Source organism: Jaculus jaculus, chromosome 1 (assembly GCF_020740685.1).
Source record: "Jaculus jaculus isolate mJacJac1 chromosome 1, mJacJac1.mat.Y.cur, whole genome shotgun sequence".
NCBI lineage: Eukaryota > Metazoa > Chordata > Mammalia > Rodentia > Dipodidae > Jaculus > Jaculus jaculus.
Window position 1 is genome coordinate 240,656,556 of NC_059102.1, and position 18,744 is coordinate 240,675,299.

The 18,744-nt window shown below is 41.4% G+C and overlaps 1 protein-coding gene and 1 non-coding gene across 2 annotated transcripts; both read right to left on the reverse strand.

The window, feature by feature from the left end:
• Nudt21 (nudix hydrolase 21) lies at positions 1–18,556 on the reverse strand. The gene is made up of 7 exons (XM_004670749.3): positions 18,298–18,556; positions 14,379–14,579; positions 13,639–13,702; positions 8,049–8,138; positions 3,200–3,275; positions 1,151–1,265; positions 1–261 (listed from the first exon to the last, which is right to left on the reverse strand). The coding sequence occupies exons 1-7, from the start codon at positions 18,411–18,413 to the stop codon at positions 240–242; spliced, it is 684 nt and encodes a 227-aa protein (XP_004670806.1). The 5' UTR covers positions 18,414–18,556; the 3' UTR covers positions 1–239.
• On the reverse strand, positions 10,410–10,542 carry LOC123457851. The gene has a single exon (XR_006635211.1). It is a non-coding gene; the product is annotated as a small nucleolar RNA SNORA9 (small nucleolar RNA).
• Positions 18,557–18,744: the final 188 nt, after the last annotated feature.

An 18,744-nucleotide genomic window follows, 5' to 3' on the forward strand; every position in this document is an offset into this window, starting at 1 on the left:
GAAAGTTCACTTTCTTTAATGTTGTACAAAAAAAGGTATGGGTAAAACCAAAAGTTAATAAACATCATCACATTTGTTTACAGCACAATCTAGTTCTTCGTATTAAGTCTACTATTCAAACAACAGAGGGAGGTGGCAGTTTAGGGAATGGGAAGAGGAAACCAAAAACCTTTCCACATTTGACGCTGTATACAGCTGTGCTCACAGAGACGGCTTCTTGTACTTCTCTGCACTGGAATTCAGTTGTATATAAAATTGAACCTGAATTAAAAAAAATACTTTTATTAAAAACAGAATTACTTATATATAGTTTCCATCTTATACTACAAGGAAAGTTACCTATCTGGATGTCTCTACAATCCTTTGACATAGTTAGTGCTTTCTATATCAAAGCAATTTCCTTCAATGGCTCTGCCTTATGCATTAAGTGTTGCTGCATACTTATAGGGGCCACTGGGGATTAGGGAGATGGCTCAGCACTTAAAAGTGTTACACTAGACATGGGCACACACACATGTAATCTTAGCTGTGAGGGGGGGAAGAGACCAAACAATCACTGGAGCTCACTGATGGTCAGCAGCTCTGCATTGAGGAAGAGACCTTGTCTCAAGGAAATATAAGGTGGGCAATAAGAGGACACCCACCATCCCCACCATTCTCTTGCCTCCACAGGCATGTATATGGGGGTGCGTGCACACATGCATATACCACACATCACAGCACACACTTTACACATTCACGCTCATGTACATCAAAAAAATGGAACTTTATCCTATTTGCTTCCAATTTAGTCCTAAATATTAATAAGTTTCAAATGTAAAAAGATTATACCAGAGACCCCATTCTCCAAATTTTTATACACACAACTCCCCTCATATTTAAATATTGTTGATGCTTTTTCCCACTTCCCCTTGGAATATTTGTGTATGTAACTGTTCTCCAGGTATCAGGACATCATGCCATAATTTCTGAGTTCTGAGATACTTTTAGTCATGTTTTATCTATCACTTACATATGACCTCAGAATCTGTATCTACTGCCTTAATTTTCTTAAATACCAAAATTAGTGAAATATACCTTCTCAAATGTCTGAGTATTTTAAATCTGACAATTTATATGGGTCATCCAGAAAATGTTCAGCTTTCCATACCTGCTTAGCAGCTGAGGGAGACTAGAAATGATGGGTCCATATCCTGGTGCATTGTCATATAATTCAAAAAGTGGTGCGGCTACCAGCTTGTAATTTTTAGGGACTGCAAACAAAGCTAAAACAAAACAGTATTCATTTTTCTTAATTTTCTCAGTTTCTAATTCCGTTTTATTTATAATTTTTTGTTTTTGTTTTTGTTTTTGTTTTTTTCGAGGTAGGGTCTCACCCTGGTCCAGGCTGACCTGGAATTAACTCTGTCATCTCAGGATGGCCTTGAACTCATGGCAATCCTCCTACCTCTGCCTCCCGAGTGCTGGGATTAAAGGTGTGCGCCACCACGCCCGGCTTTATTTATAATTTAATCCGTATTTCACATTTGAGTAAAATCTTTTAAGAAAAAAGATACACTTTGGTTGTAACTTCTGAGCCTCAGATCTGAACCTAATTCTCTCAAAAGACACTTGCAAGCTGGGCGTGTGCACGCCTTTAATCCCAGCACTTGGGAGGCAGAGGTAGGAGGACTGCTGTGAGTTCAGGGCCACCCTGAGACTACATAATGATTTCCAGGTCAGCCTGGACTAGAGTGATACTTGCTATTAATAATTGAGAGAGCCTTCTAAGTACTAGCCCTGGGAGAAAAGAAGAGAACAACTCACTTTGTAACACGTTTTTTGTTTGGATTTTTTTTAGAGGCAGGGTCTCACTCTAACTCAGGCTGGCCTGGAATTCACTATGTAGTCTCAGGATAGCCTCAAACTCACGGTGATCCTCCTACCTCCACCTCCCGAGAGTGCTAGGATTAGAAACATGTGCTACCATGCCTGGCTTATTTTTTAATATTTTTCTTTACTTGTAAGAGAGACAAAGTGAGAGTGAGCGTATGGGCACACCAGGGCCTCTTGCTGCATCTGGCTTTAGAAGGGTACTGGGGACTCCAATCATGGCTGACAGGCTTTGGAAGCCCCACTGAGCCATCTCTGCCCAGCTCTTTCATTTATTTATTTGTTTATTTACTTTTTAAAAATTTTTGAGATAGGGTCTCACTCTAGCCCAGGTGGACCTGGAATTCACTATGTAGTCTGAGGGTGGCCTCAAACTCATGGCAATCCTCCTACCTCTGCCTCCTGAGTGCTAGGATTGAAGGCGTGGACCACCATACCTGGTTTTCTTTAATTTTTTATTATAAAACTATCGTTAAGAAATAGAGCCAATATTCTTCCAGACATGAAGTGGACACTGCATTCATGACCTCACAGTGACTGCCATTACCTATATAATATTGGTCCCATCAACATTCTGTCAAGTATGGTGGAGGTGGATTGGGGGGGCATCAAAGTATTAAAGGGATTTGTTGGAAAGAAAAGGTAACAGGAGGGTTTACAGTCAAAATACACTATGTACATTCAGTCAACAAAAGAAAGATTATCAAGGATTACAGCAACTTACGAGAGAGAGAGAGAGAGAGAGAGAGAGAGAGAGAGAGAGAGAAATAGAGCCAGGCATGGTGGGGTAATGCTCAGCACTTGGGAAGTAGAAACAGAAGGATCACATTTGAAAGTAGCCGGGGCTGGATACCAAGACCTTTTCTCAACAAACAAAATAGAACTCAGGTGTGGTAGGATAAGCCAGCAATCCCAGCACCTGGGAGGTGGAGGTGGAGGCAATATCAGGAATTCAAGGCCAACCTGGACTTCATGAGACCCTCTCATTCACTTATGAATGATAGGAAATGGGACACCAAAGGCACAACATGATTTTAAGACAATCTTGAAGTTTCCACTATTTTATCATAATGTGAAAATCAACACTAGCAGCTAAACAACTGCTAAAAACACTATCAGCTCATGGTTTAGGCTCTAAATTTACTTTCCCCTACACCATGACTGACCCAACTAAGAAAGTAGGTAATCCTGTATAAATATAATACATGCTTTATATTTTATAATGAATGTACAGATTTCAAGGATTGGAAGAAATGCAAATAGGGGCAGCTCTGAAAGCATTATAGACATATTTTTAGATAGCTGCCTTCAAACCAAAGTAACTTACCTTTCTCTTGAAGCTGAACGAGAAACAACTTCTTATGTTCTTTAGGCTTTGTAATATGTGCCGGAATATATGGATACTGAAATAACAAATGGAAAGTAAGCTACAGTTTCAAAAGCCATTGGTCTTTACAACTCCATGCCTTTAATTATCAACTTTGCCCATTTCAGATACTGTAAAACTAAGTTCCTTATATCCTATATTCAATTTTATTATAATATGTACACCATGGCTTCATTTACTTATGTATTTATTTGAGGGGGGGGGATTCGAAGTAGGGTCTCACTCTAGCCCTGGCTGGTCTGGAATTCACTCTGTATTCTCAGGGTGGCCTCAAACTCATGGTGATCCTCCTACCTCTGCCTCCCGAGAGCTGGGATTAAAGGCGTGTGCCACCACACCCGGCTTTCATTTCTTTCTTTATGTATACATATCCCAGTAAGCTACTAGTAGTATACTACTTTCTAGCTTTCCCTTTGCCATGACTATATGAACGACTAATAGATGTACTAAGCTATTTCGTAAAACAAAATCAATGGCAAATCATTCAAAAATTAAAGGCAAATGCATAGTAACAGAATTTATGGCTTAAGAAATTTTCAACCCAATGAAGTTAGATTTTAATATTTTTAATAAAAATTTTTGCTGCCCTTTTAAAATAGCATAAGTAAGTTAAATGCTCTTGACCCCCGATGTGAACAGTTATACTACGTTGAAGTTTAAATACAGCCTGTGAAGTATTTGACAAAATGCTCTTTGCTCCCTCCCCAACCCCCCTTGCTCCCATAGGTGGAGCTCTGCCAGTAGGGCAGAGTCTAACTGCTTGGCAAAATGGAAAAAGAAAATTTAGAGAATTTAAAGGGTTACAGATACAGAAACTACTACTTGAGAATAATTTTAACATAGGGAACAAAAAAATCCAAGGCAGGCATTTTCTTTTCTGCTTTCCCTACCATATCTAAATTATAAAAATCTTTCCTTCATCTTCCTGTAATATATTCATAAATCTACTTTTCCCTTTGGAGCTGTATTTGAGAGCAGAGGAATTACAAATTACTGGAGAGGGTAGGATAAAAGCCATGGCTGCCAAAAAGAGACATTTGTCATTAAACCATTTTATATAGGAACTTTTACTAAAAGAGGCTAAGTTCCTTTCTCAAGATTACTCAGCTTAGTAAAGCCCAAAATCGGCACCTATTCGATTCTTGACGAATCATAAAAGCCTGTGTTCCCATTCTATTACTCACTAGCATCTAACCAGCAGTCAAGTTAGGATAATTATATACCAGAGTCACCCCTAAAGCACAAAACAAGTTGAGACAATTATCCCAGGCTTTGGAGATCTAGTAGGAAAACCAGACATATTAGAAGCCAACAGACAAAAAGGTGGTAAGTAGCTCAAATAGCACATGCTAAAGGACATCTGCTCTCCAATCCAGGTCTCAATATCTAAGCCAACAGCACTTTATTTTTTTTTTAAAGATTTATTTATTTATTTATTTGATTATTTGAGAGTGACAGAGAAAGAGGCAGATAGAGAGTGAGAGAGAGAATGGGCGTGCCAGGGCTTCCAGCCACTGCAAACGAACTCCAGACACGAGCGCCCCCTTGTGCATCTGGCTAACGTGGGACCTGGGGAACCGAGCCTCGAACCGGGGTCCATAGGCTTCACAGGCAAGTGCTTAACCGCTATGCCATCTCTCCAGCCCCCAACAGCACTTTATATGAAAGGATAGTTGCTGTACCCTTTTCACAATGATACCTAACTAAAACTCTGAAGTTTGTTAAATAAACACACAATCCTATGGTTACACCCAATACTGGCAGGGCCATCCTTAAGTCTTCATGAAGGGAACTGTCCTCAGGATATACTAGGTGAAATAATGGAGGGTATTCAGAAAGTGACTTGGGAACCCTGGAATTATTACTGAGCATTTTGCACTTAGATCAAAGGATGTTCAACAAGAAAAAAATTTAGAAGAATTGCTCTACATATCTCTGAACTGACAACTTAAGTATTTCTATAATAAATTATACTTAATAAAACTAGATACATTCATGGTAATTCTCAGGCAATGAAAACTAACCAGTACAAGTGTCCACAGAGTCCTATGTACTCACCCTTAGCTACACAAGGCAAGAGAGGACAGATCATCTTTCGCCTGGCCAATATTGTGCAATATTTGGCCCAGAACATAGTGTTATGAAAAGATGCTATAAAGTAATAGGCCTTTTGATTTGTCAAGATTTCAGGATCCATTTTATAATGTCCCTTAACTAACCCAAGTATGAACACTTGAACATCAGTAACACTGTCATTATAATGTATTAAATTAATTAATTAAAATAATCATTATAATGGATTAAATTAAATCCATTTAAATTCATGTGGTTATACTGACGTTCTATAAGGTCACTGAAACATGTTTTTCATGTCCGTATAATATATAGTGCTTTATTCTTCCTCAGATGTCAGAGAAACTAGGTTTTCAAGTTGTTGTAGTTTCTTTCTCAGTTGCTGTGACCAAACATCTGACCAGAATCAAGTTAAGGAAAGAACAAGTTTATTCTACCTTACAGTTGCAAGGGAACACATTGTATCATGGTGGGCAAGGCATGGAAGCAGAAGAAGTAGGGACAGGCTAAAAACCCTCAAGTCCTAACTCCAGTGACACATTTCCTTCAGCAAATCTCCACCTCCTAATGGTACCACAGCCTTCCCAAACAGCTCACCAGATAGGGAGCAAGTGTTCAAACACATGAGCCTATAGGAGACATTTCACAGTCACACCACAATGAATCTATCAGAAAATGCCCCCTTTGCTGCCACTGTTCTAGTCTGCTTTTCAACCTCCAAGTTTAAGTCTGGAAAGTTTCCAGGATTCACAAAAGTGAGTTACTCCAAGTCTCAGCCAATGGGGATAGGAGTTCCTACTTTCCATGTTTTTCAGACAATATTTGACATAGGATTCCTAACAAGCACTCCTTAGCAATATTAATCTAGTTCCCATAGCTATAAGAAAATCAGGGGCAGGAGAGATAGTTTAACGGTTAAGGTGCTTGCCTGCAAAGCCAAAGGACCCAGGTTTGATTACCCAGGACCCACATAAGCCAGATAGACAAGGGGGTGCATCCATCTGGAGTTTGTTTGCAGTGGCTGGAGGCCCTGGCATGCCCATTCTCCCTCTCTACCTGCCTATTTCTCTCTTTTTTTCTCAAAGTAATAAAATATTTTTTAAAAGAGAAAATTAATACTGTAGCTGGTAGGGTTTCTTAGTTGACATATGGTCTCAGGTTGCCCAAGCTGATCTGAAACTTGCTATGTAGCAAAAACTGGCCTTGAACTCCAGGTCTTCCTGCCACTATGCCTAGGTATTTTGTTGTTGTTGTTATTTTCTAAGTTCTACTTCTGACATTTCCTTCTCCCAATACTCTGTTGCTTTCTATGATTACCTCCCAGACAAACTATCTGCACTCAAATCAGTGTCTTACTTGTTCTTATAACACACCTTTGAGATGCTAAGGAATGAGCACATTCTTATGAAAGCTGCTAAGAAACATTGATTGTTTCCTATACAAAGTATACGCTGCAAAGTAACCAAGTAGTAGATGTATCAAGTTTCTGTGTATCTCAATGACTTTACAGCCCCAGGAAATTATCATCCATGAGTGGCTAACATTACAAAACCACCATCCAGATGGTATGAAATCTTACTTGATGTATATATACAACCACCACTCATGGAAGCCAGCATCCAAGATGACCCCAAGATCCCTCTCTCCTGGCATACATGCTTTTATGAAATCCTTTCACACTATGTACAAGGCCATTCCCTTGCAAGTTTAAGGCAGAATAAACTTGTTCTTCCCTTAACTTAGAGCAGAAGTAACAGTATGTCATTGCCAACACTAGGTTATACCTGACCATATAGCTTTTTCCTATTTGAGCACTGTCATTTTCTCTCATAATATCTTAAATTGCATGCCAGATGTCCTACAGGGAGTTATCTTTTGAAAATATTCTCAGGAATCAATTGAAAGAGGTCCTGGGTCAACAACAAAAATCGAAACCCTCAGTCTAACAGTACAGGGGAAATGAGGTCGCTAATACATGTGACTAGGGGCTAGATTTTAGCCCCAGACTGCCTTATGATGTAATCCCAGTTGAGAACTTGATTGTGACTGCATGAGACCCTGAGCTAGAAACACCCTACGAGACTGAACCTGAAAATTTAAGAAAACTATCAGTTGTTTTGGGCTATGAAGTTGCGAAGTGCTGGACCTTTGTCTGTGGTTCCTGGAGTGTGCTTGCTTATGGTGGTGGTGGTGGTGGTTGCTTTTCTCTCTCTGTCTGGCCCTGTGAAAGTGGGCCAGTTTCTTCTGCCATTAGGGAACTTCCCTCAATCTGTAAGCTTAAATACATCCCTTTCTCCATAACTGTGTCTGGTTTGAAAGTTCATCCAGCAACCTGAAGTTGACTGCGACACCTAGCATGTATGAGGCCCTTGGAGCAGCAGTTCCCACATAAGCCAGGTGTACAAGGTGACATATGCATGAGGTTGTGCATGCACACAAGAGGACACACACATCTGGAGTTCGACTACAGTGGATAATTCCCTCTCTCCTTTTCTCTCTCTCTTTCATAAAGGTATATGCCACCATGCCCAGCAAAAATAGTAATAATAATGTTGTAAAAAATTATTTATTCATTTATTTATTTGACAGACAAAGAGAGAGAGAGAGAGAGAGAGAGAGAGAGAGAGCTTTTTTTTTGAGCATTTTTTTTAAATGTCCAGAATTAAGTCAGCTATCTGCTTCACCAAATGCATAGCACATACAACAGAACACTGACCTGAGGAGGTTCAAAATTTGGTCTCCACCAGTTACCAATGCAGTCATCTATGACCCAGTCTTGCAGGACTCCATCTTGACGACCTAGTATCTGTCAAAAGAAAAGGTATAATGAGTAAATACATGTAACATAAATACCCTGCTTTGGTGAAGAAGCTATTTTTGGGAACACTCATAATGATGTTCAACCAGCTAATGTGTCTTCCTCCTTATAGATAAAATTCTCTCTGTAATTTTATTGTTGTAGTTACCTTTTTGATGCTGGAACAAACACCCAACCAGAAGCTTATAGGAGGAAAGGGTTTATTTCAGGCTCACAGATTCCAAGAGAAGCTTCATCATGGCAGAGGAAGCTGCTTTCACTTCGTCATACATCCAGTACAGAGAAAAAGAACAGCCAGCACCAGCTAACAAGTAACACACCTCAGAACTGCTTCAAGATTTACCCCCCCCCCATGACACACCTCCTACAGTAGGGCTCCGCCTGCTGGAAACTTAAGGAGGAAACAATACAAAATACCTGAAGCTATGAAAGGCATTTACATTAAAAACCACAATTGCCTAGGATTATACATATGTGCCATGGTGGCCGGCTTCAATTATCCCTATCACTCTAAGACATACACTATTATTCCAAAATGGAACTCTAATATCAAAATATCAGACTATACATAGTAACATACAGCAGGTTTTCTAGAGTCAACTGTAGCTTCTATAAAATACCTAGCGAAGATAGAGAAATGGTTGGAGAAATGGCTTAGCAGTCAAAGCACTTGCCTATCAAGGTTAACAACTGGAGTTCAATTCCTAGTACTCACATAAAGCCAGGTGCACAAAGTAGCACAGGCATCTGGAATTCATTTGCAGCTACTAAGGGCCCTGTGCACCCATTTATATCCTCCTTCCCTCCCCTCCCAAGCCTGGTGGCGTATATCTTTTTTTAAAATTTTTATTTATTTTATTATTTATTATTTAATTTAATTTATTTATTATTATTTGAGAGCGACAGAGAGAGAAAAAGGCAGAGAGAGAGGAGAGTGGGCGCACCAGGGCCTCCAGCCACTGCAAACGAACTCCAGATGCATGCACCCCCTTGTGCATCTGGCTAACATGGGCCCTGGGGAATCGAGCCTTGAACCAGGGTCCTTAGGCTTCACAGGCATGTGCTTAACCGCTAAGCCATCTCTCCATCCCAGGTGGCATATGTCTTTAATACCAGCACTCAGGAGGCTGATGTAGGAGGATTGCTTTGAGTTTGAGGCCAGCCTGAGACTACAAAGCGAAAACCAGGTCAGCCTGGGCTAGAGCAAGACCCTACCAAAAAACAAAAAAACAAAAACTGGTTCCACAGAAGTTGGGCATGGTGGTTCATGTCTGCAATCCAGGGGCTAAGGTAAGAGAATCCCAAATCCAAGGCTAGCCTGGAATCTGTACATATTTAGACCTTATCTATGAACAAGTAAATAATAAATAAATATCTACAACGCTATCTTATTTCACACACTCATGGGATACAACGTTCAACTCCTACTTATTTTTTCCCAATATGTGCTTTTACTTTAAAAAGTATTTTTTGTTTTTAAATTGCTTTAGAATAGATTCATATTTACAGAAGTATTATAAAGATGATCCAGGAGCCTCCCATGTGCACCCATTTATATCCTCCTATACCTGTTTCCATTGTTAACATTTTACATTGGCATAGCACCTTTATTACAACTAATGAATCAACACCATACATAACAAACAAAACCCCTTTGTTTTTCAAACATGCTTAGTTTTTATCTAATGTCCTTTGTCAAGCCCAAGGTCCCATCCATGACATACATACAATATACTGTGTTGTAGTATATCATCACTTGGGCATCACTTTTCCTGAGGCTACTCTAGACTGCTGGTGTTGCTTGATGAACTTGCTGATTTTAAAGAACACTGGTAAAGTATTATGCATAGAGTTTTTCAGTGACACTGAAATTCAACTGAAGAAGACAGTAGAGGCCAAGTGCCATTGTTCCTTCAGCATAATAAGGGACATGCTCTCAATAAGACTCACTACTAATGTGAACCTTGACCACATGGCTGAAGTAGTGTTTGTCAGATTTCTTCAATAAAGTTCTATTTTTAGGGCTGGAGATATGGCTTAGTAGTTAAGGCATTTGCCTATGAAGACTAAGGACTTATATTTGACTCTCCAGGTCCCACATAAGCCAGATGCACAATGACGAAAGTGCTAAGGTTGCACATGTGCACAAGGGGATGCGCATGTCTAGAGTTCAGTTGCAGGGGCTGGAAGCCCAGGTGTTCCGACTCTCCCTCTCTCTCACTCAAGCATAAAAAAAATATTTTATTTTATTTTTTTTACAATTGTCTGAAATTTCTATAACCGTGTTCTGGAGAGAGCAGAACAAGGCCTCAAACCATTTCAAAACTGTTCTGGCAAGCACTATAGGAATGCACAGGGTCACTGCAGACCCAAGCACGCTGGAGGCTTGCCTAAAAAAAGATATTTTCTTAAACTTTCTCTTATGAACACATCTCTTTTTGTAATTTTATTTAATTATTTGCAAGCAGAGAGAAAGAGAGAGAAGAGAGGCAGACAGAGAATGGGCATGCCTTGCCTCTAGCCACTGCAAACGAACACTAGATGCATGTACCCCTTGTGCATCTGACTTATGTGGGTCCTGGGGAATTAAACCTGGATCCTTTGGCTTCACAGGTAAATACTCTAACTGCTAAGCCATTTTTCTCGTCCTATGAAGATTTTTTTTTTTGATTTTTCGAGGTAGGGTCTCACTCTAGCCCAGGCTGACCTGGAATTCACTATGGAGTCTCAGGGTGGACTCGAACTCATGATCCTCCTACCTCCGCCTCCCGAGTGCTGGGATTAAAGGCGTGCGCCACCACACCCGGCTCTATGAAGATTTCTTGATAGCTTTTCATTTTTAAAAGTTGTGGTATAATTCCAGGTCAGCCTGGGCTAGAGTGAGACCCTACCTTGAAAAACTAAAAAAAAAAAAAAAAAAAAGTTGTGGTATAAATGTGCAATGTCTCCCACAGCCTCAAGGATTTGTCATTAAGCCACATACTTGGTTCCCTTGGGAAAGCTGTGGAGCTTTGGGAAGTAGGGGCTTTCTGGAAATGTGTCACTGGAGGTGAGCTTTGGGATTTTATAGTCCAGCCCCCTAGCTAGTGCTAGATACTTCATCCTTGCTGCTTCCTCCCTGACATGTGACAACATAATCCAGCTTCCTGTTTGTGCCATGCTTTCCCTGTTATGATGTAACTTCCACTCCAAATTAAGCCAAAGTAAACCCTTTCCTTGCTTCTGGTCAGGTATATTGTCCCAGCAATGAGAATGTAACTGCTACACAAGCCTTAAAAAACATTGGGCTGGAGAGATGGCTTGGTTAAGGCTCTTGCCTGCAAAGCCTAAGGACCTACATTCAATTCCCCAGTATCCATGTAAAATAGATGCACAAGGTGGTGCATGTATCTAGAGCTCATTTGCAGTGGCTGTAGGCCCTGGTGTGCACTTGCTCTGTCTGTCTCTGTCTCTCCCTCTCTCTCAAATAAATTAATTATTTTTTTAAATTTACCTCCCTCTATTTTAGACAGAATTAGAAATTCAGCCCAGTGTAGTGGCACACACCTTTAATCCCAGTACTCTGAAGGCTAAAGTGAAGTAGGATGATCACTGTGACTTCCAGGTCAGCCTGGGCTAAAGAAAGACCCTATCTTGAGATGGAGAGGGAGAGAGAGGGAGGGAGAGGGAGGGAGAGGGAGGGAGAGGGAAAGGAGAAGAGAAACAAACAAAGATAGATCATGCTGCTCATTCATGCTTTTCTTTCACCAATTTCCCATTATCATTATCTGAGTAAATTAATATTCAGTAATGACTAAATCAGTCACAACAGAGCAATTAGTAAACAATAATTAAATTTCCTTACTTTGCACAATTCTTTTCTTTATAGTTACTGTTACATTTCACGTACAATCACTAAGTTGTATGGCCGCATTCTCCCAGAGCTCAGATTAGTTCTCAAACATCACCATCTATCTTAACCTTTACTTTCCCTCCTCCCTCCCTCTTCCTCCAGGGTCTCATGTACCCAGGCTGGCCTCCAGCTCCTTAATGTAGCTGAAGATGACCTTAAATTTATCTTCCTCTCTCTACCAAATGCTAAGATTACATGCATGTGTTACCATACCTGGTTTATGTGGGGCTGGGGTTCACTCCCAGGGCCTTATATATACTAGGCAAACATTCTAGCACCTAAGCTATTCCCTAAACCTCTATTTCACTTTTCTAAAAGACTTTACTGTGTCAGTCTGTTCTACTCTGCACTAGATGTACTCAGCCCAGCTTCACAGCTACAGTACTAGGACCTCCTCTCCTACAGTGCTATACCCTCTCTAATATCCTGAAGCCTGTATCTTTCTCAGTTCATTCCTTCATCTTAGCAGTGAATTCCCTGTTTTCTAAAAGGCAAATGAAGCCGGGTATGGTGGCACACGCCTTTAGTCCCAGCACTCAGGAGGCAGAGGTAGGAGGATTGCCACGAGTTCAAGGCTATCCTGAGACTACAGAGTGAATTCCAGGTCAGCTGAGCTAGAGTGAGACCCTACCTCCAAAAATCAAAAGGGGGGGGGGGCAAATGAGAATTTTTTTTTTTTATGCCTTGACAAAATTACTATCTCCTACAGTTTCTCTCTAGCTTATTAAGACAAAGAGCTCCAGGATGGAAACCTCATTCTTTCAGAACTGTGTAAGCATACTTCAGTTCTGGGCAGTCTGCAGCCATTTCTGATTTATTTTGTTTTATTTGAGAGAGAGAGAATGGGCATGCCAAGGCTTCTACATACTGCAAACAAATTCCAGTCACATGTGCCACCTTATGCATCTGGCTTACGTGGGTCCTGGGGCATGGAAACTGGGTTCTTTGGCTTTGCAGGCAAGCACGTTAACTGCTAAGCCATCTCTCCAGCCCCACTTCTGATTTTTTTAAAAATAACTTTCATTTTATTTTTATTTATTAGAGTGTATGTATGTTTAAAGTTCGGCTGTAGTGGCAAGAAGCCCTTAATGCACTTATTTTCTCTCTCTCTCAAGTAATTTTTTAAAAGGTGATTAGAAAGACACTCAACATCGACCTCTGGCCTCTACATGCACTGCACATGCACACATGTGAACATGCATACACACCATGGAAAAAATGGAATTTAACAGAAATATAAAATTCACAGGGATCCTACCCCTGCCTCTCCCCAAGTGCTAGAATTAAAGGTGTGTGCCATCATGCCCAGCTATTTTTTTCGTTTGAGACAGGGTCTCACTATGTAGTTCAGGCTGGCCTGGAACTCAATGTTATCCCCCGTCTCAGCCTCCTACATGCTGGAACTACAGACATGTTTATTTTGCAGAAAACAGACATCATGCTATCACTCAGGTTTAAGTGGTATTTACTGAATTCTGAATATTCAAAATAAGCTTGTTTTTCCCACAAAACAAAATGACACTTCATTCAGTTGATGGTAATCAGGCAAAAACAAAACAAAAAAAAAAACAATAAAACAGTAAAATAGAAAAATACCTCTGTCATTAAGCGCTTTAGTCCTTCAACTTCATCTTCTCCTGGATTAAGTTCACCACCAGGTCTGCATAAAGATAAGAATTTCAGCTTTAAACATAATATAATTTGAGGGCAACACAAAAAACACAATAGTTGCTTCTAGCAAGTAACTGAGTTAGACATATTTCAGTGACATTTGATTTAAAAAAAATTATCAGAGGAAGAACGACTATGCTGCAAAGTTGAATTCATAATGCTAGTTCACCAGACTGTTGGTACACAATGCACATAATATAGCACAAACACAGCAATCCATACCAGGCTCCTCACTAGCACTATATAGCAACAAGGAGTCTAGAAACACCCACACAGCAATAGACTACAATCTTAAGGCCTAAGGAATGCACACTTTTCAAGAACGTCAGGTTTTTGAGACCTTTCTGGTACAGATCAATTGTGGACCAAGTATATACTTAAAGGCTTATGGGCTCAAATAAAATTAATAAAATGAGCAATTGCACTTGGTAATGCTACATTAACATCCAGAAGCTGAGTTTGTTGAACCATTTCAACAGTAACAATATGCAGAACTATACAGATTTCTACTTTGAACAATGAATAACACTGCAATAGAGGAGAAAATTAAAATTATCTTCTTTTCTAAAGACTTCATAAATTACTTAGGGCTAAAATTGTATTCCAAAGCTCTACCAGTCATACTATTAAAAGTTATCTTGCTGTTAATTTCCAACCACACTCACAATTTGAAGAAAGTTGTTCCCAGCTGTAGCAGTAACACATGGGGTAGCCGATGTTCATGTACAATCAGAACCCCTTCTACAGTCCTCCTCATGCCAATTTTATCAAATTCCTCCCTCATGCGCTGAAATCTGGCTGCAACAGAGCTGTCTTTCTCATAGAGTGGTTCTTTTGTGCCAAAAGTGTAATTGGTAAGAGGATACCTGTGATCCAGAGAAAAACATCTAGCATGAGAATTGAACACCATATTTACCAAGCAGTTAATAACCACGTAAGTGCTACATTGTGGGGGTTGGAGAGATGACACAGTGGCTCTTGCCTGCAAAGCCTAACAACCTGGGTTCAATTTCCCAGTACCAACATAAAGTCAGATGCACAAAGTGACACATGCATCTGGAGTTCATTTACAGCATCTAGAGGCCCTGGTATGCCCATTCTTTCCCCCAGCCCCCACTTGCAAATAAATAATTAAAAACCTTAACAAGAGCTACAGAGGTGGCTCAGTGGTTAAATCAATTGCCTGCAAAACCTAATGACTAAAGTTCAATTCCCCAGTACCAACATAAAGCCAGATGCACAAAGTGGCATTTGCTCTGGAGTCCGTTTGCAGTGGCTAGACACATTCTCATTCTCATTTTTTCTCTGCTTGCAAATAAATATTTATTTAAAAAGAAAGGGCTAGAGTGAGACTCTACCAAGAAAAACCAAAATATAAAATAACTTGGTTAGGGTAGGGAATATAGCTCTTGCAAGTGTAGGATCAATTCCAAAAGAGAGAGAGAGAGAGAGAGAGAGAGAGAGAGAGAGAGAGAGAGCGCGCGCGCGCGAGCGCCTGGTTCCACTAATCTTACTAATTAATGGGCTGAGCCAACACTGTTTATCAACATTTCTTCTATTATTTTCTATTTCTCCCACTCAGGGAGCCTTAGCTTCTTCTAACACCACAAACTACCCTTTCCTTTTCTGATCAACTTTTCTCACCACTTCCCCAACCCCCCATTTAAGCCTAAGTCTTTTAAGCTTTCCATGTTTACTCTATCCAGTATTCTTTTTTAATTTGGTTGGTTGGTTGGTTTTGGTTTTTTGAGGTAGGGTCTTGCTCTAGCCCAGGCTGACTTGGAATTCACTATGTAATTTCAGGAAGGCCGCAAACTCACAGCAATCCTCCTATCTCTGCCTCCCAAGTGCTGGGATGAAAAGCATGCACCACCACAGCCGGCTTCTATCCAGTATTCTCAGTCTTCCCTTCCCATTGAATATTCTGTCATATCTAAGACGAATATCCTCTTTTCCATTATCCAGAGCTCAAAATATGGCTTATATTGTTTAAAACAATGTTCATCTTGTTTAGTAAAGATCAAAATTTTCCCTTAAGATTAAAAAGCCCACATTTGGGCTGGAGAGATGGCTAGGCAGTTAAGGCGCCTGCCTACAATGCCTAACCCAGTACTCACATAAAACCAGATGCACAGTAGTACATGCACCTGGAGTTCATTTGCAGTGGCTAGAGGACCTAGCGTACCCATATTAATATTCTCATTCTCTCTCCCTCTCTCTCCTTGCAAATAATAAAATATTTTTAAATCCCATATTTAGCCAGGCGTGGTGGCACACACCTTTAATCCCAGCACTCGGGAGGCAGAGGTAGGAGGATCACCGTGAGTTCAAGGCCACCCTGAGACTACATAGTGAATTCCAGGTCAGCCTGGACTAGAGTGAGACCCTATCTGGAAAAAAAAAATCCCACATTTATGTTTTATTCTACATTCCACCTCATAACCCCTTGATTATAAGCTGTTCAGTAAGAACATTTGGTGCACATTGCTAGTCCCAAAATATCTAGTCTATCAAAAACCCCTGACATTGCTGGGAAGATGGCTCAGTGGAGATGAGTGCTTGCTGGGCAAGCATGAGGACCTGAGTTCAATCCCTAAACCCAAACAAAAAGAAGGGCATAGCCACACATGCCTGTAATCCTAGTACTAAGGTAGGTAGAGACAGGAAGTTTGCTGTGACTCACTGGTCAGCCAGTCTAACCAAAACATGGCAAGTCCCAGGTTCAATGAGACTCGTGAGATTTGTAAAATACTTGCTTACTATAAGCATAAGGACCTGGATGCGAGAACCCAAGTAAAAATGGGCTGGGGAGACAGACAGGTAGATTCCTGGAGCTTCTAGACGTAGATACCTGAGGCAGTCCTCTAGCCTCCAGATATTCACACATACCCACACACATTTACCTTTTCCATTTCGTAGGGATTTCATGAGTATTTTCTAATGTCATGAAATTAAAATACTATTATGTATTTTAATAGATAAAAGTTATTTTGACAGCATGTTTTCTAAACCCCACAATTTGTGTTTTTTTCCATAAATACTTAGTAATTCGTAATTTTAAAACGTTATTTTGCATAGAAACAATTATCAACTATTTCTAGATTTTTCTTTTTCTTTGTTTTTTCAAGGTAGGGTCTCATTGTGGCCCAGGCTGACCTGGAATTCACTATGAAGTCTCAGGGTGGCCTAGAAATCATGAACTCACAGCCATCCTCCTAACTCTGCCTCCCAGTGCTGGGATTAAAGGAGTGCGACACCACACCAAGCTCTACTTCTAGATTTGATAAACTTCACATTATCTAAATTTTCAAGCCAGCATCTGTCTTGCCAAAAACAAGAAACATCTTTTCAATTTCAAGCTAAACTTGTGTGATGTTTTTGTTTTGTTTTATTTTTTTGGCTGGGGGCATTTGCTTGCATATAAAACAGACCACCACCTACAATATCTTACAAAACATCACCACAAACAAATTCCTGTACTTTTTAAACAAACAAGCCTAAACTGGCCACATATCCCTCCAGTAGAGTTAGCACCACGCTGCATGCAAACCACAAAAATTACTGACAAAAGGTTCAGGGAGATGAATCCCAATACCAGTTACTACCAACAGCAAGACTGTTTTTTGATTTTGGGGGGGGGGGGGAATGGAGGAGAGTGCCAGGCTTCCTTCATTTGCAAACAGAGAGAGACAAAAGACAAAGAGAAGAATGGGCACACCAGGACCTCCAGCTGCTGCAAACGAATTCCACATGCACACACCACTTTGTGCATCTGGCTTTACTGAGCACTAGGGAATCGAACCCAGGCTGTCAGGCTTTGCAAGCAAGTGCCTTTAACCGCTGAGCCATCTCTCTGGCTCCAAGATTGGTTTTAAGAGTCACCTTAAAATGCAATGATTTGCTTAAAGAGAAAGGTGTGTTGAAAGTAAAACACACCCCTAAAGGAGGTTCCCTAAGGGGCTGGTCCCTCCCTCCACTATCAAGCCCAGAGTGTCAAAGATGGTATCCCTTAGGTAAAGACATGTGAATGCAAGGAACTGGCCAGACATCCCTAAACATATGAATATAATGTGATCTATTCAGTGAGTGAGCAGACACTTAAAAAGGAGAGGGGAAAAAAAAAAAAAAAACTAGACAGGCGTATTACAAGCAGAAAAATTCCCGAAAAACTTCCTGTAAAATCCAAGTGCGAACCACAGAAACGCTATCAGGTTATTATGCCATTCATCAAATTAAAAAATATACAAAGGAATACCATACACGTGCGATGTGAGCATAAACACCAGACTGGACTGTGAAGCTGGTTACCTCCGAAGAGGAAGGGGAAGGATGAGCTCCAGGGCAACATCAGTTTTACTCCTCATGACAGAATGCGGGCGGGGGGGGGCCGGGCGGGAAGGGAACAAGCCTTCTTTTCTTTAAAGGAAACTGTCAAGCGGGGCTCTCTGCCCTTGGAGCGGGCGGACGCGGAAGAAAGAGGCCTGGGAGCACAGGCACCACCGGGCCAGCGGGAAGCAGGAGAGTCTCGGGGGGACCTCGAGGGAGGGACGAGGGCCCCCGGAAGGCAGGCCGCGCCGCACTTACAGGTTGATTGTGCGCTCCAGGGTGAGGGGCTTGGTCTGCTGGATGTACTTGTTGCCAAACTGGTTGACGCCCCGCGGCCAGCCTGTCTGCGAGCGATTAGGCGGTACCACAGACATGCTGACGAGCTCGGGCACTGGCGGCGAGCGGAACGCGGCGGGGCGGGGAAGGGGGCAGAGCGGACTCTTCCCCCGAGCGGGCAGCGGTAATCTGCGTCCCGCTCAGCAGCCGCCGCCCGCCATTAACAGTCGAGAACGAGAGGAGGCGGGAGCGCGCCGGAAGTGAACCCGGACCCTCTGGCGGCAGGAAGTAGAGGGGCGGGGCGCTCCAGGCTCGAGGTCATTGGACCAATCGCTGGCGGGGTGCCGGCAGTACCGGGAGCTTCCGATGGCTCATACCACTTCGTACTATCACCCCGTCCCATTGGTTGGCGCTGGGGAACACGGGAAA

What these genes read in the sequence shown, in the direction of transcription:
- Nudt21 (XM_004670749.3), bottom strand. Translation starts at nt 18,413, where the DNA reads ATGTCTGTGGTACCGCCTAATCGCTCGCAGACAGGCTGGCCGCGGGGC. An exon ending in CTGGAGCGCACAATCAACCT is followed by an intron (nt 14,580 to 18,297) that starts GTAAGTGCGGCG and finishes TCTGGATCACAG; the next exon opens with GTATCCTCTTACCAATTACA. An exon ending in GGAACAACTTTCTTCAAATT is followed by an intron (nt 13,703 to 14,378) that starts GTGAGTGTGGTT and finishes ATCTTTATGCAG; the next exon opens with ACCTGGTGGTGAACTTAATC.